Source organism: Acomys minous, assembly GCF_964271855.1.
Source record: "Acomys minous genome assembly, chromosome: 4".
NCBI classification, from domain to species: domain Eukaryota; kingdom Metazoa; phylum Chordata; class Mammalia; order Rodentia; family Muridae; genus Acomys; species Acomys minous.
In genome coordinates, this window is record NC_140486.1 from 132001164 (window position 1) to 132016657 (window position 15494).

The 15494-nt window shown below is 56.1% G+C and overlaps 1 protein-coding gene across 6 annotated transcripts in view; it reads left to right on the plus strand.

Moving 5' to 3' along the window:
- LPIN2 (lipin 2) overlaps positions 1 to 15494 on the plus strand; it is an 81137-nt gene that overhangs the window by 62474 nt on the left and 3169 nt on the right. For all 6 annotated transcript variants that reach the window (XM_084780811.1, XM_084780808.1, XM_084780807.1 and 3 more), the window contains 11 exons: positions 393 to 580; positions 7243 to 7336; positions 7708 to 7777; positions 8549 to 8638; positions 9716 to 9798; positions 10637 to 10781; positions 11279 to 11427; positions 12170 to 12256; positions 13040 to 13192; positions 13491 to 13605; positions 14815 to 14918. In XM_084780811.1, coding sequence (XP_084636937.1) covers positions 393 to 580; positions 7243 to 7336; positions 7708 to 7777; positions 8549 to 8638; positions 9716 to 9798; positions 10637 to 10781; positions 11279 to 11427; positions 12170 to 12256; positions 13040 to 13192; positions 13491 to 13605; positions 14815 to 14918 — 1278 coding nt within the window. The remainder of the gene's footprint in view (positions 1 to 392; positions 581 to 7242; positions 7337 to 7707; positions 7778 to 8548; positions 8639 to 9715; positions 9799 to 10636; positions 10782 to 11278; positions 11428 to 12169; positions 12257 to 13039; positions 13193 to 13490; positions 13606 to 14814; positions 14919 to 15494) is intronic.

The following is a 15494-nucleotide window of genomic DNA, read 5'->3' on the forward strand; positions in this document are numbered from 1 at the left end:
TAGGAACCCAAGTTCAAGTCCCCAGCACCCACATCAAAAAAAAAAAAAAAAAAAAAAGAAGGAAGGAAAGTAAAAAGGCATGGCCGCCTCCCGTGCCTCTAACTCCAGCCTGGCCCAGGTGGCAAGCCTGCAGTTGAGGGAGGCACCTGTTGTAAGGCAGGAAGAACCCAACTGACACTCGGCTCTGGCTTTTCATATGTGTTTGCTGTCCCACACTTAGATGCGTGTGTCTGTACTCATATGCCCCAGAAGCTGGATTTGATTTTCTAGCTGTTCCTCCTAGGGGATAAGCTGTTCGATTTGAGGCCCTAGAAGACCATATACTTAGCCAAAAGTTTAAGGGTCGTGTGACAGAACACATAGTTGTTTCTGCTTTCTTCCCTCTGCTGCAGTGACACAGATCCGGGTTCCAGGCAGTGGCCTGAGACCGACACGTTCTCCGGCTCTCAGTCCCCACAGTCTGTGGGAAGCGCAGCTGCGGACAGTGGCACCGAGTGCCTCTCAGACTCAGCCATGGACTTGCCTGATGTCACGCTCTCCCTCTGTGGAGGCCTCAGTGAGAACGGAGAGATTTCTAAAGGTAAGTGCACAGCTATGCCTGCTCATCACTTGGTTTAAAATCTGTCCTTGTGCACAGACCTCTAGTCAGTAAATTACCGACATGAGGGTGGGGTGGGGTGCCCAGCTGCCGTCCTGACAAACAGTGTGAGTTGGGCCATGACGCTGTGGGACAGCGGCTGTCCACTGAGTAGACCGTGTCCTTACCGTCTGTCCCCTGTTCTCCCAGCTGTTGCCCACTCTTCCTGTAGTTAAGATTGCTGCGGAGCCTCGTGCTTCCGCCGTAAGTAGCGGACCTGCCTGAGCTGCTCCTAACCCCTCCTTACTGTAGCTTAAATGACACTGGACCAAGTTGCCTAGATCAGCCTACATAGTCCAGGCAGATCTGGGTCCCTCAGTTTTCATGCCTCTGGCAACTTTTATTCATTTAAAAATTAAACTTTTCCTCAGTTTGGCCACTGGCCTGTAATACCTTTCTAACAGGTAAGATTTCCTCCGTGACTAGCACCATCGCTTCAGCAGCGTCCTCGCGTCCTCTCCCTTCAGAGAGCAGAGATGTGAGAAAGGACTAGGAGAGCAGAGCTCCGGGACTGTCTCAGCATGGCAGCAGGGGCGCAGGGCGTTAGGAAGGACAGGTGCGGGGCGTTAGGAAGGACAGGCGCGGGGCGTTAGGAAGGACAGGCGCGGGGTGTAAGGAAGGACAGGCGCGGGGTGTAAGGAAGGACAGGCGCGGGGTGTAAGGAAGGACAGGCGCGGGGCGTTAGGAAGGACAGGCGCGGGGCGTTAGGAAGGACAGGCGCGGGGCGTTAGGAAGGACAGGCGCGGGGCGTTAGGAAGGACAGGCGCGGGGTGTAAGGAAGGACAGGCGCGGGGCGTTAGGAAGGACAGGCGCGGGGCGTTAGGAAGGACAGGCGCGGGGTGTAAGGAAGGACAGGCGCGGGGCGTTAGGAAGGACAGGCGCGGGGCGTTAGGAAGGACAGGCGCGGGGTGTAAGGAAGGACAGGCGCGGGGCGTTAGGAAGGACAGGCGCGGGGCGTTAGGAAGGACAGGCGCGGGGCGTTAGGAAGGACAGGCGCGGGGCGTTAGGAAGGACAGGTGCGGGGCGTTAGGAAGGACAGGCGCGGGGCGTTAGGAAGGACAGGCGCGGGGCGTTAGGAAGGACAGGCGCGGGGTGTTAGGAAGGACAGGCGCGGGGCGTTAGGAAGGACAGGCGCGGGGCGTTAGGAAGGACAGGCGCGGGGCGTTAGGAAGGACAGGCGCGGGGCGTTAGGAAGGACAGGCGCGGGGCGTTAGGAAGGACAGGCGCGGGGTGTAAGGAAGGACAGGCGCGGGGCGTTAGGAAGGACAGGCGCGGGGTGTAAGGAAGGACAGGCGCGGGGTGTAAGGAAGGACAGGCGCGGGGTGTAAGGAAGGACAGGCGCGGGGCGTTAGGAAGGACAGGTGCGGGGCGTTAGGAAGGACAGGCGCGGGGCGTTAGGAAGGACAGGCGCGGGGCGTTAGGAAGGACAGGCGCGGGGTGTAAGGAAGGACAGGCGCGGGGCGTTAGGAAGGACAGGTGCGGGGCGTTAGGAAGGACAGGCGCGGGGTGTTAGGAAGGACAGGCGCGGGGCGTTAGGAAGGACAGGCGCGGGGTGTAAGGAAGGACAGGCGCGGGGCGTTAGGAAGGACAGGTGCGGGGCGTTAGGAAGGACAGGCGCGGGGTGTTAGGAACGACAGGCGCGGGGCGTTAGGAACGACAGGCGCGGGGCGTTAGGAAGGACAGGCGCGGGGTGTAAGGAAGGACAGGCGCGGGGTGTTAGGAAGGACAGGCGCGGGGTGTTAGGAAGGACAGGCGCGGGGCGTTAGGAAGGACAGGCGCGGGGCGTTAGGAACGACAGGCGCGGGGTGTTAGGAAGGACAGGCGCGGGGTGTTAGGAAGGACAGGCGCGGGGTGTAAGGAAGGACAGGCGCGGGGCGTAAGGAAGGACAGGCGCGGGGCGTTAGGAAGGACAGGCGCGGGGTGTAAGGAAGGACAGGCGCGGGGCGTTAGGAAGGACAGGCGCGGGGCGTAAGGAAGGACAGGCGCGGGGCGTTAGGAAGGACAGGCGCGGGGTGTAAGGAAGGACAGGCGCGGGGCGTTAGGAAGGACAGGCGCGGGGTGTAAGGAAGGACAGGCGCGGGGCGTTAGGAAGGACAGGCGCGGGGTGTAAGGAAGGACAGGCGCGGGGCGTTAGGAAGGACAGGCGCGGGGTGTAAGGAAGGACAGGCGCGGGGTGTAAGGAAGGACAGGCGCGGGGCGTTAGGAAGGACAGGCGCGGGGTGTAAGGAAGGACAGGCGCGGGGCGTTAGGAAGGACAGGCGCGGGGTGTAAGGAAGGACAGGCGCGGGGCGTTAGGAAGGACAGGCGCGGGGTGTAAGGAAGGACAGGCGCGGGGTGTAAGGAAGGACAGGCGCGGGGCGTTAGGAAGGACAGGCGCGGGGCGTTAGGAAGGACAGGCGCGGGGCGTTAGGAAGGACAGGCGCGGGGTGTTAGGAACGACAGGCGCGGGGCGTTAGGAAGGACAGGCGCGGGGTGTTAGGAAGGACAGGCGCGGGGTGTAAGGAAGGACAGGCGCGGGGCGTTAGGAACGACAGGCGCGGGGCGTTAGGAACGACAGGCGCGGGGTGTTAGGAAGGACAGGCGCGGGGTGTAAGGAAGGACAGGCGCGGGGTGTTAGGAAGGACAGGCGCGGGGTGTTAGGAAGGACAGGCGCGGGGCGTTAGGAAGGACAGGCGCGGGGCGTTAGGAACGACAGGCGCGGGGTGTTAGGAAGGACAGGCGCGGGGTGTTAGGAAGGACAGGCGCGGGGTGTAAGGAAGGACAGGCGCGGGGCGTTAGGAAGGACAGGCGCGGGGCGTTAGGAAGGACAGGCGCGGGGTGTTAGGAACGACAGGCGCGGGGCGTTAGGAAGGACAGGCGCGGGGCGTTAGGAAGGACAGGCGCGGGGTGTAAGGAAGGACAGGCGCGGGGTGTAAGGAAGGACAGGCGCGGGGTGTAAGGAAGGACAGGCGCGGGGTGTAAGGAAGGACAGGCGCGGGGCGTTAGGAAGGACAGGCGCGGGGTGTTAGGAAGGACAGGCGCGGGGCGTTAGGAACGACAGGCGCGGGGCGTTAGGAAGGACAGGCGCGGGGCGTTAGGAAGGACAGGCGCGGGGCGTTAGGAAGGACAGGCGCGGGGCGTTAGGAAGGACAGGCGCGGGGTGTAAGGAAGGACAGGCGCGGGGCGTTAGGAAGGACAGGCGCGGGGTGTAAGGAAGGACAGGCGCGGGGTGTTAGGAAGGACAGGCGCGGGGTGTAAGGAAGGACAGGCGCGGGGCGTTAGGAAGGACAGGCGCGGGGTGTAAGGAAGGACAGGCGCGGGGTGTTAGGAAGGACAGGCGCGGGGTGTTAGGAAGGACAGGCGCGGGGTGTAAGGAAGGACAGGCGCGGGGCGTTAGGAAGGACAGGCGCGGGGTGTAAGGAAGGACAGGCGCGGGGTGTAAGGAAGGACAGGCGCGGGGCGTTAGGAAGGACAGGCGCGGGGTGTAAGGAAGGACAGGCGCGGGGTGTAAGGAAGGACAGGCGCGGGGCGTTAGGAAGGACAGGCGCGGGATGTAAGGAAGGACAGGCGCGGGGTGTAAGGAAGGACAGGCGCGGGGTGTTAGGAAGGACAGGCGCGGGGTGTAAGGAAGGACAGGCGCGGGGTGTAAGGAAGGACAGGCGCGGGGTGTAAGGAAGGACAGGCGCGGGGTGTAAGGAAGGACAGGCGCGGGGTGTAAGGAAGGACAGGCGCGGGGCGTTAGGAAGGACAGGCGCGGGGCGTTAGGAAGGACAGGCGCGGGGTGTAAGGAAGGACAGGCGCGGGGTGTAAGGAAGGACAGGTGCGGGGTGTAAGGAAGGACAGGCGCGGGGTGTAAGGAAGGACAGGCGCGGGGTGTAAGGAAGGACAGGCGCGGGGTGTAAGGAAGGACAGGCGCGGGGTGTTAGGAAGGACAGGCGCGGGGTGTAAGGAAGGACAGGCGCGGGGCGTTAGGAAGGACAGGCGCGGGGTGTAAGGAAGGACAGGCGCGGGGTGTAAGGAAGGACAGGCGCGGGGTGTAAGGAAGGACAGGCGCGGGGTGTAAGGAAGGACAGGCGCGGGGTGTAAGGAAGGACAGGCGCGGGGTGTAAGGAAGGACAGGCGCGGGGTGTTAGGAAGGACAGGCGCGGGGTGTAAGGAAGGACAGGCGCGGGGTGTTAGGAAGGACAGGCGCGGGGTGTTAGGAAGGACAGGCGCGGGGCGTTAGGAAGGACAGGCGCGGGGTGTTAGGAAGGACAGGCGCGGGGTGTTAGGAAGGACAGGCGCGGGGTGTTAGGAAGGACAGGCGCGGGGTGTTAGGAAGGACAGGCGCGGGGTGTTAGGAAGGACAGGCGCGGGGTGTAAGGAAGGACAGGCGCGGGGCGTTAGGAAGGACAGGCGCGGGGTGTTAGGAAGGACAGGCGCGGGGCGTTAGGAAGGACAGGCGCGGGGTGTAAGGAAGGACAGGCGCGGGGTGTAAGGAAGGACAGGCGCGGGGTGTAAGGAAGGACAGGCGCGGGGTGTAAGGAAGGACAGGCGCGGGGTGTAAGGAAGGACAGGCGCGGGGTGTAAGGAAGGACAGGCGCGGGGTGTAAGGAAGGACAGGCGCGGGGTGTAAGGAAGGACAGGCGCGGGGTGTTAGGAAGGACAGGCGCGGGGTGTAAGGAAGGACAGGCGCGGGGCGTTAGGAAGGACAGGCGCGGGGCGTTAGGAAGGACAGGCGCGGGGCGTAAGGAAGGACAGGCGCGGGGCGTTAGGAAGGACAGGCGCGGGGCGTTAGGAAGGACAGGCGCGGGGCGTTAGGAAGGACAGGCGCGGGGTGTTAGGAAGGACAGGCGCGGGGCGTTAGGAAGGACAGGCGCGGGGCGTTAGGAAGGACAGGCGCGGGGTGTTAGGAAGGACAGGCGCGGGGCGTTAGGAAGGACAGGCGCGGGGCGTTAGGAAGGACAGGCGCGGGGTGTTAGGAAGGACAGGCGCGGGGTGTTAGGAAGGACAGGCGCGGGGCGTTAGGAAGGACAGGCGCGGGGTGTAAGGAAGGACAGGCGCGGGGTGTAAGGAAGGACAGGCGCGGGGTGTAAGGAAGGACAGGCGCGGGGTGTAAGGAAGGACAGGCGCGGGGTGTAAGGAAGGACAGGCGCGGGGTGTAAGGAAGGACAGGCGCGGGGTGTAAGGAAGGACAGGCGCGGGGTGTAAGGAAGGACAGGCGCGGGGTGTTAGGAAGGACAGGCGCGGGGTGTAAGGAAGGACAGGCGCGGGGCGTTAGGAAGGACAGGCGCGGGGCGTTAGGAAGGACAGGCGCGGGGCGTTAGGAAGGACAGGCGCGGGGTGTTAGGAAGGACAGGCGCGGGGTGTTAGGAAGGACAGGCGCGGGGCGTTAGGAAGGACAGGCGCGGGGCGTTAGGAAGGACAGGCGCGGGGTGTAAGGAAGGACAGGCGCGGGGCGTTAGGAAGGACAGGCGCGGGGCGTTAGGAAGGACAGGCGCGGGGCGTTAGGAAGGACAGGCGCGGGGTGTAAGGAAGGACAGGCGCGGGGCGTTAGGAAGGACAGGCGCGGGGCGTTAGGAAGGACAGGCGCGGGGCGTTAGGAAGGACAGGCGCGGGGCGTTAGGAAGGACAGGCGCGGGGTGTTAGGAAGGACAGGCGCGGGGCGTTAGGAAGGACAGGCGCGGGGCGTTAGGAAGGACAGGCGCGGGGCGTTAGGAAGGACAGGCGCGGGGCGTTAGGAACGACAGGCGCGGGGCGTTAGGAAGGACAGGCGCGGGGCGTTAGGAACGACAGGCGCGGGGCGTTAGGAAGGACAGGCGCGGGGTGTAAGGAAGGACAGGCGCGGGGTGTAAGGAACGACAGGCGCGGGGCGTTAGGAAGGACAGGCGCGGGGCGTTAGGAAGGACAGGCGCGGGGTGTAAGGAAGGACAGGCGCGGGGTGTAAGGAACGACAGGCGCGGGGTGTTAGGAAGGACAGGCGCGGGGTGTAAGGAAGGACAGGCGCGGGGCGTTAGGAACGACAGGCGCGGGGCGTTAGGAAGGACAGGCGCGGGGTGTAAGGAAGGACAGGCGCGGGGCGTTAGGAAGGACAGGCGCGGGGCGTTAGGAAGGACAGGCGCGGGGCGTTAGGAAGGACAGGCGCGGGGTGTTAGGAAGGACAGGCGCGGGGCGTTAGGAAGGACAGGCGCGGGGTGTAAGGAAGGACAGGCGCGGGGTGTAAGGAAGGACAGGCGCGGGGTGTAAGGAAGGACAGGCGCGGGGTGTAAGGAAGGACAGGCGCGGGGTGTAAGGAAGGACAGGCGCGGGGTGTTAGGAAGGACAGGCGCGGGGCGTTAGGAAGGACAGGCGCGGGGTGTTAGGAAAGAAGGGGTGCAAGGGTGTTTCAAAAGGGGCGCAGGGGTCTTAAAAAAAGAAAGGGTGGTACAAAAGAAAGGGGTTGGGGTTTTAAGTTTTACTTTGGTTTGGGGTTTTGTTTGTTCAAGTCCTATAAATATTCAAGCGTCTTTTGATAAATATGGAAAGCATAGCTTTTTCAGAAGCCTTTTCTAGGCCCCCAAGCCCTTGAGCACCATGCACCGTGACCATCCTGCAGGCTCTGTGCATGCAGAGCGCACTGACCGCGCTGCCTGTCACTTGCTTTACAGAGAAGTTCCTAGAGCACATCATCACGTACCACGAGTTTGCAGAGAACCCTGGCCTTATCGACAACCCAAACCTCGTGATTCGGATCTATAACCGGTGAGCGCCCTTGGGTCCCTGCTAGGCGCTCTGCAGTGCTTACCTGTCACTGTGGTCCTCAACTGCAAAATCTGCATCCTGAAAACAGTGATCCCTGTCACTGAAGCTTCAGCTCATTTCCCCCGAGTCGCTGAAACACTGTTTTTCTGTTTCATAGATTTTTCTCAGCTTAGAGAAGTTTGGTTTAAAGCAAATCTTCAAAATTTTAGTTACTTATCTCTTCATTGGAAAGAATCAGCAATTTGATGCCTTATTTTTCCACTTTTCCTCTAGTCTTTCAACCCTCCTTCTGTCTCTGTCTTCCCTCCCAGCCCTGCTTTGCTTCTGACACCTCTGTGTAATGGTTTTGCACAATTTTTTGTTTCTCATAGTTACTACAACTGGGCTTTGGCTGCTCCCATGATCCTTAGCTTGCAAGTATTCCAGAAGAGTCTACCTAAGGTGAGCGATGTGCATTTGCAACCACCTTCAGGGTCTCTGTAACCTACAACAGTCAGAAGGCTTATGCTCTGTGCCACTTGGTGCTAGGCAAGGTTTTGAGTTTAATATTTTATATCAAGGTCCAAACTGCTGTATTCGCCTACTGCAACCTAGGTAGTTTACCTGGCCTGCCACTTTTACTCATTTTTGTCAAGTATTTATACCAATTTCTGACGTTGTGTAAAAATTTAGAGACACAAACTAAGAATGCTCAGTGATAGGACGCTTTCCTAAATGTGTGGAGTCTGAGGTCAATCCCCAGTAACACAAGAGAAAGGGAAGTGGTAGGTTACTAAATCAGTTAAAAATGGAATCAGGGAATTAAATACCTACTTCCCAGGGTGGGAAGCAGCAAGGTGTGGGTGGTGTGGTCACAGAAAGGTGACATCAGCGCAGCTGGCATGCCTGTTATATAGAACTGCCCACCAATAAGACATTTGCTTATTCAGCTTTGTGTCATAAAGGACCAAGTGTTCCAGATAAGAGATGAGCCTTACTGTCTGTCCGCTCGCAGACCCCTCAGGTCCGTGGGTCTCACAAAGCTGCTTGGAGTCTGTCATTTCAAAGGAGTGCATGCCTTTCCTTCTGAGCCACTGACAGCACTAGGCGGGTTCGGGAGGTGTGTGTAGCATCACCCATTTTACAGGAAGGCACTGTCACACAGCACAGTGGTAGTGAGGAGTGGGTGGTTTACAGCCACTCGATTATGTTGACCTGTCTGACTGTTTGTAGGCCACAGTTGAGTCCTGGGTTAAAGACAAGATGCCAAAGAAATCTGGCCGATGGTGGTTTTGGCGTAAGAGAGAAAGCATGACCAAACAGGTAATGAATCTGGCTTATTTTAAAAACAACTCTTTCTGCCACTCATACGAAGGTAGGCTGGCTGACAGCCTGGCAGTGACTGACCGCGGTCAGCAGCTCTGAGGCGTCACCACACGCAATGAACATGCTTCAGCTGCCAGGGTTTAGGAAGGCTGGGGGAAGCCTGTAAGCAGTGAGGGTGCCCTGTGGACTCCAGAGCTGTCTTCTTTTTCCCTCCTGTGCTATCTCTCAGGTGTGAGCAAATCTATATGCAAACACGTAGAACATCCCTCGGGTGTCAGCAAATCTACATGCAAACACGCAGAACATCCCTCAGGTGTGAGAAAATCTACATGCAAACAAGCAGAACATCCCTCAGGTGTGAGAAAATCTACATGCAAACACGCAGAACATCCCTCAGGTGTGAGAAAATCTATATGCAAACACGCAGAACATCCTTCAGGTGTGAGCAAATCTACATGCAAACACACAGAACATCCCTTATAGCAAAGCAGGGGAGAGCACGTTTGTCCAGAGACCCACACTCAATGAGTCTTCATTTTCAGAGCCTTCTAAAGACGAGGGTTCTGGGAGTTTTACCTGTTGTTTTTCAGATAACAGACAAGTGTGTCCTGCTTCACCAGAGTCATGATTATGTCAGTGTGGTCTCTGGCTGCCTTTCTCCCTTCTGCAGGTCCCAGCAGGAAGAGTTCAGGTGTCTCTACCAGAGACCTGGCATTGGGCTGGCTATATTTTGTGGTTTAATATACTACTCTTAAAGTTTCCTGCTAGCTCCTCAAGGGCAGAGTTTCTCTATGTAGGCCTGGCTGTCCTGGAACTTACTATATAGACCAAGCTGGCCTTGAACTCAGAGATACACCTGCCTCTGCCTCCCAGGATGCTGGGTTTAAAGGCGGTGCTGCCGCTGCCTGGCTTGACAGTAGCTTTTTATAAGCAGGGTATGATTTCCACCCTTTGGCTTCAAGTAGAAAAAGTCTGAAGTTTTCCATCATGGGTTGAAGTTTTTGTTTTCTGTTGAGGACTACAGCTGAATCTTGAGAAAACATTGTGCACTGGTGTTATCCTGCTTCTTTCTAGTTGCCAGAGACGAAGGAGGGAAAATCTGAGGTCCCCTCAACAAATGACCTGCCTTCCAGTGTTGAGGAGCCAGCCAGTGCCAGGTGGGTTTCCTGTCCTTTCTCCTCGCTCACAGCAGTTGGGCAGTTCCTGCTTGGCTGTTAGGACAGGTCTGCTGACGTTGTAGCTGGAAACACCTTTTCCCTGTAGAGAGACCTGATGTTCAGACGCTTGTCAGTGTCTCTGGGCAGAGAAGAGCTGCCTTGCCCACTTTACAGAACAAAATGCAGACATCAACTCCCCTAACTGCTGTGCCCATCACAGAGCCAGGTTGCTAGGAAAGGCAGAACTTGGGGAAGGGATCCTGGACATAGTCAGGACTGTTGTCCTGGTACCTCTGCTTTTCAGGAGGACAGAGGGGACATGGCAAAGCTTGGTGGGGGTGGGGGTGGGGTGCTGTCCTCTCCCCGTTCTCATCCATGCCCACCCAGCAGTTCCAAACTAGGAGTTTATCTTCTATCTCTTTCTCTTTTAAAAGGAGTGTAAAGTGAATTTACCCATTTTAGCCATATTCCCTGCCCTGTCCAGTGAGTGCCGTGGGGTCTGCCTGCTCCTTTTGCTAATGATATTTTACAAGGTGCAGATAAGGAAGTAACTGCCTGCCGCTTAGCAGGGGAGGAAGATGGTGGTCTCCGAAGTGTGCGATGCCCGTGCTTATGGCATAAGTAACTAGATACGTGGTGGTGGAAACAACTCTTGCCATCCTAGAAAGGGTTAATGGTGTGGTGATTTGCTTTGTTTTTTGAGACTAGGTCTTCCTATATAGCCCAGGCTTGAACAGATTATGGATGTATGGTGCTTGTTTATTTTCTTGTTCTTAATGATAAAAGCCCTCATCAGTCAAATACCCTGCCTCTTTGTAACTAGTTTGATGTTGGATAGGCCTCCAGAAGATGACACTTCCAGTGATGAGGGGTCACAGGAGCTGGAGGAAACAGTCAGGGTTGACACCGTCTCCATGGAGACCCTGAGCCACTGTAGCACAGCTTCATATAAGAAGTCTCTCCGACTCTCCTCGGACCAGATCGTGAGTAACGTGCAGCAGAGCTGTGCTTTATAGATGCCCCTCTCTAGGACAGCAGCACCCTCGGCCCTGGTGAGCAGTCAGGACTCCTCAGAGAGCCTGTGGCGGGTCTTTCCCACCGCTGCCACCTCCTCAGTGTCTGACGTGAGCCGGGGAGTGGCATCACAGAGCTAGCAGGTTGCTCTGTGAGTCCCGCTTGGCACTCAGCGCAGGACCACACGCTGCCTCCTGGGGTGAGCATTCGGCTATGGCCAGGCCAGTGACCAGTGATTTCAGGTGGAAGATAGGTTTTGTTTTGTGCAGGGCATCAGGAAATACATGGAATTGGAAAACAGTACTCAGGCAGCATGGCTTCTGTAACCATGTGACACGCTTGAGTTTGAGGTGGACGACATGCTCACACCATGAAACCACATGCCCTGAGTTTTGTTGTAAAACCTTTAACTCCGTTCCAAGGTATGTGTTCTCAGCTTCCTGTAATACTGTTCTTGTTATAAAAGGCGAAACTGAAGCTCCATGACGGCCCCAATGACGTCGTGTTCAGCATCACAACCCAGTACCAGGGGACCTGCCGCTGCGCGGGAACCATTTACCTGTGGGACTGGAACGACAAGGTCATCATCTCTGACATCGATGGAACGATAACCAAGTACGCTTGAGCCTCCCGGGGGACAGGGATGCTGTGGGCCGCAGAGGCAGGCCTCCCGGGGGGGGGGGGGGGCAGGGATGCTTGTGGGCTGGGGAGGCGGGCCTCCTGGGGGACAGGGATGCTTGTGGGCTGGGGAGGCAGGCCTCCGGGGGACAGGGATGCTTGTGGGCCGGGGAGGCGGGCCTCCTGGGGGGGCAGGGATGCTGTGGGCCGGGGAGGCGGGCGGTCCTCGTAGCAGTGAGAGCAGCCCATGGCTGAGGAGGTGGCAGAAGCACCACACCAAGGAATTTCAAAGGTAGCCTGGAAAGATTTGGCTATTTGGTCTCCAAATTCTAGTGTTCAAAGAAAACAAACTGTTAAGTTTGTAGGGGTGAGGAAACAAAAGATGTGCCATTATCTCTGAAAATAAATCATAGGCTTTCCTATAAAACCCCATTCGGAGCACCTCGGGGTATATTATTGCAGAACTGCCTTGCAGCTGCACAGAATCAGAATGAAACCAGCTTGATCACATTGTCCCAGCTTGGTTGTCACATTGTCCTCGCTTGGTCACATTGTCCCAGCTTGGTTGTCACATTGTCCCCGCTTGGTCACATTGTCCCAGCTTGGTTGTCACATTGTCCCCGCTTGGTCACATTGTCCCAGCTTGCACCCTCACTTAGTTCTCCTTGGCAGCCAGCATGGGAACTGTTTGGCTTTATGTGTTAAATTTCTGGTATCTGTATTTCTACCCTCGTCCCAGGTCCGATGCTTTGGGACAGATTCTCCCACAACTGGGCAAAGACTGGACTCACCAGGGAATAGCTAAACTCTACCATTCTATCAATGAGTAAGTTCCCTCCCATGTGCCCTTTGCCTCAGTTTTGCTTTGACCAAGAACTAGAGAAAAATAAATTGTCCATCTGTATACATTGTGTGTTTACAGCCTGGATGTTTTTCCTTCCCTGTTTTCCAAAAGGTGTGCTTGGCGTCCTACTAACACGTCTCAACTGCCTTAGCTCAGGGTTCCTTATGCAGTCAGAACTGTAGTTATTTTTAGCTAGAATTTATCAAGAGAGCTGATTTTCATACCTTGGTTTACTTACTGGGTAGATAGCATAGGCTTGCATAGAAAACAGTTCCTTAAGGGAAAACTAGCTATCCTTTTTGGCATCCTAGCACGACTGTCCCACTGATCTGGAGATGCACAGTGCCATCTTCAGCATGAGTCAACAGTATCACAATAACGAAAATCAGAATATGTCTGTTGCTTGGGTGTAATTTTACTCCCTGCCCTTCAGAATGGTGTATGTCCTACAATGTGTCCTTTAAAATAAGACCGCTTGGATAGTTACTTCACAACAAATACCATAAAGATAGTCCAGTTTTGTCCTGAACTAGGTGCAGTATGTATTCTGTCAGTGCTTTGCAGTTTAACGTAATTTATTTTTGCATATGCCTCTCTTTTTTTCCATGGTGTCTAACCCTAACTGGTTTCTTCTCAGTTAAGTAATTTGATTTTCGAAGTAAATGAGAGGAATTTGATTTAGATCTGATAAAAGAAAAAAAAGTCTTTTCTTTATCCAGCAGATGTAGCTCACCAGGTTGTATGCACATCTGTTCGTGTTTTTAGGAATGGTTACAAGTTTCTGTACTGCTCGGCTCGGGCCATTGGCATGGCCGACATGACCCGAGGATATCTTCACTGGGTCAACGACAAGGGCACGATCTTGCCCCGAGGCCCGCTGATGCTGTCTCCCAGCAGCCTGTTCTCTGCCTTCCACAGGTATCTTTCCAGTGGGTATGCTGGGTTCCTCCTGTGGGGGTGGGGCGGGGGATGAGCTCAGGGCCCAGTGGAGTGTGTGGAGAGAGCTCTGACAGGGCCCCCCAGGCTGTGGCGTGCTCAGGGTCGATGCGGTAAGTGTTGTCACTCAAATACCCTGTCATGAGACTGACTAGGAAGAAGGCTGACAATGTGCAAGCATTGAGGCTACTGTTGCCTGTGAACATGAACAGGTTTCTGAGAACAGACTCCAGTATAAGCTGCCATTTTGATTTTGATGATTTTATCTTTTCTTCTTTAGGGAAGTGATAGAAAAGAAACCAGAGAAGTTCAAAATTGAGTGTCTGAATGATATTAAGAACTTGTTTGCCCCGTCCAAGCAGCCCTTCTATGCTGCCTTCGGAAACCGTCCCAACGTAAGTGTGTCTGGAGTGTGTGCTGGATTCTGTGTGAGCGAGGTTCAAGGGGGGGTGCACTTTAGGGCAGGCACAGCCATGCCGTAGTTCTCAAGCCAGGTCCTAAGCAGAGTCAAATGGCTGTTGTGCCAGTGGGGTTACCCTGCACCCCAGAACTGGAGGGAGCCTCGAGCCTTGCACATTCAAGGCCCTGTTGTCCACCATCCAGCCTCGTCATCTCAAACCTTTGTGCCCTTTTAAAACTAGATTTTAAAACTATTTTATGTGTCTGAGTGCCTTGCCTGTGTGTGTGTGTGTGTGTGTGTGTATGTGTGTACATGTGTATACACACTACATGGTGCATGCCTGTTGTCTGGAAGCCAGAAGAAGCATCAGGTGTCCTGGAACTGCAGTTAGGCTAGACTTGAGACACCATATGGGTATTAGAAATGGAACCCAGGTCCTTCTGCAGGAGCATCACGTGCTTCTAACAATGCGCCATCTCTCCAGTCCTTTTTGAACTTTATTTGTTGAGACAAGATTTCCGTGAGCTGCCCAGGCTGCTGTTGACCTCGTTCTGCAGCACTGGGAGCCTCTGAGCTTTGACATCTTGCCTTGGCTGCCCGAGGTTCATGCTAGAGGCCAGGCTTACTCAAATTCCCTAGCACTTGGGGAAGTCCTTCAGTTCCCTGTTGGCCCCGAGGTGGTAGACAGAAGAGTGCTCCCTCCGCCCCCCAGTTTGAAGATTTGCTCTGCCTTAACTCTCACTCAGCGGCTCTCAGCTGCGACCCTTTAAATACAGTTCCTCATGTTGTGGTGACCCCAACTGTAGATTATTTTCATTGCTACTTCATAGCTGTAATTCTGATACTGTTGTGAATCACATGTCAATACCTTGATCTGCAGGGTATCGTCTTATATATGACCCCTGTGAAAGGATCGCTTGACTCCCAAAGGCGTCAGGACCCACAGCTTGAGAACCACTGTTGCCAGTGGTTCTGAGCCAGGCCCCTGAGTCCAGCATGAGCCCTCGCTCTTCCTTGCTGGTCCTCACCCTGCCTTTTGTACTGCATCCAGGGTGGGGTGTGTCTGTATCTTGGGCACACTAAAGGTGTTGCTGCCATCTCCTGACTCCCTGTGCACTCTGGTTTGTCTAAAGACTTCCACTCCTGAGTTGATGCAGTGGCTCTGGCTTACGGGGAACCAGCTAAGCTTTCGTTTCTTTTGCAGGATGTCTACGCTTACACACAAGTCGGCGTTCCGGACTGTAGGATATTCACTGTGAATCCAAAGGGTGAATTAATACAGGAAAGGACCAAAGGAAACAAGTCATCGTAAGTGCGCTCAGGATGCAGCCACATCCTGCAGCTGAGGACAAATAAGAACCAAGACACGCCCTGTTGTGGGTGGGTGGTCTGCCTTCTGGTACTCAGGAGAGGGTGGGAACCTCACAGCTCTGGGGTGGGACAGTGTCCCAAAGGTATCTGAGGCTCTGGAGCCCAGAAACCTCACGGTTCTGAGAGGAGGCTTCCTCAACAGAGGTGTTGCAGTTCTGAGGCAGGAAAGATGCCGGGTTTTCTTAGAGCAGTCGGCTGAGGCAGGAATGTCACCAAAAACAGCTCTGCTGAGGAGCCGCCATTTTGTCTGTTTCCACAGCCCCAGGGCTGGAAGGAGGACTGGCAGAGAGTCACTTAAAAAAAAAAAATAGCGGCCCAATGCTCATGGGCTAGACACATTAGCTCTTGGGGGTGGTGATACAGTGGGCCGAAGGACAAGGGTGGGGCTCCCCACAGCTTGGGGAAGGTACCCTGTCACAGGGCTGGGGGAGGGTGGCAGTGGGTAGCTGAAGCAGCAGGCTACCACAGCTGGGGGAGGGATTGCCACAGCTTTGGGGCTTTGATCTAGCGACT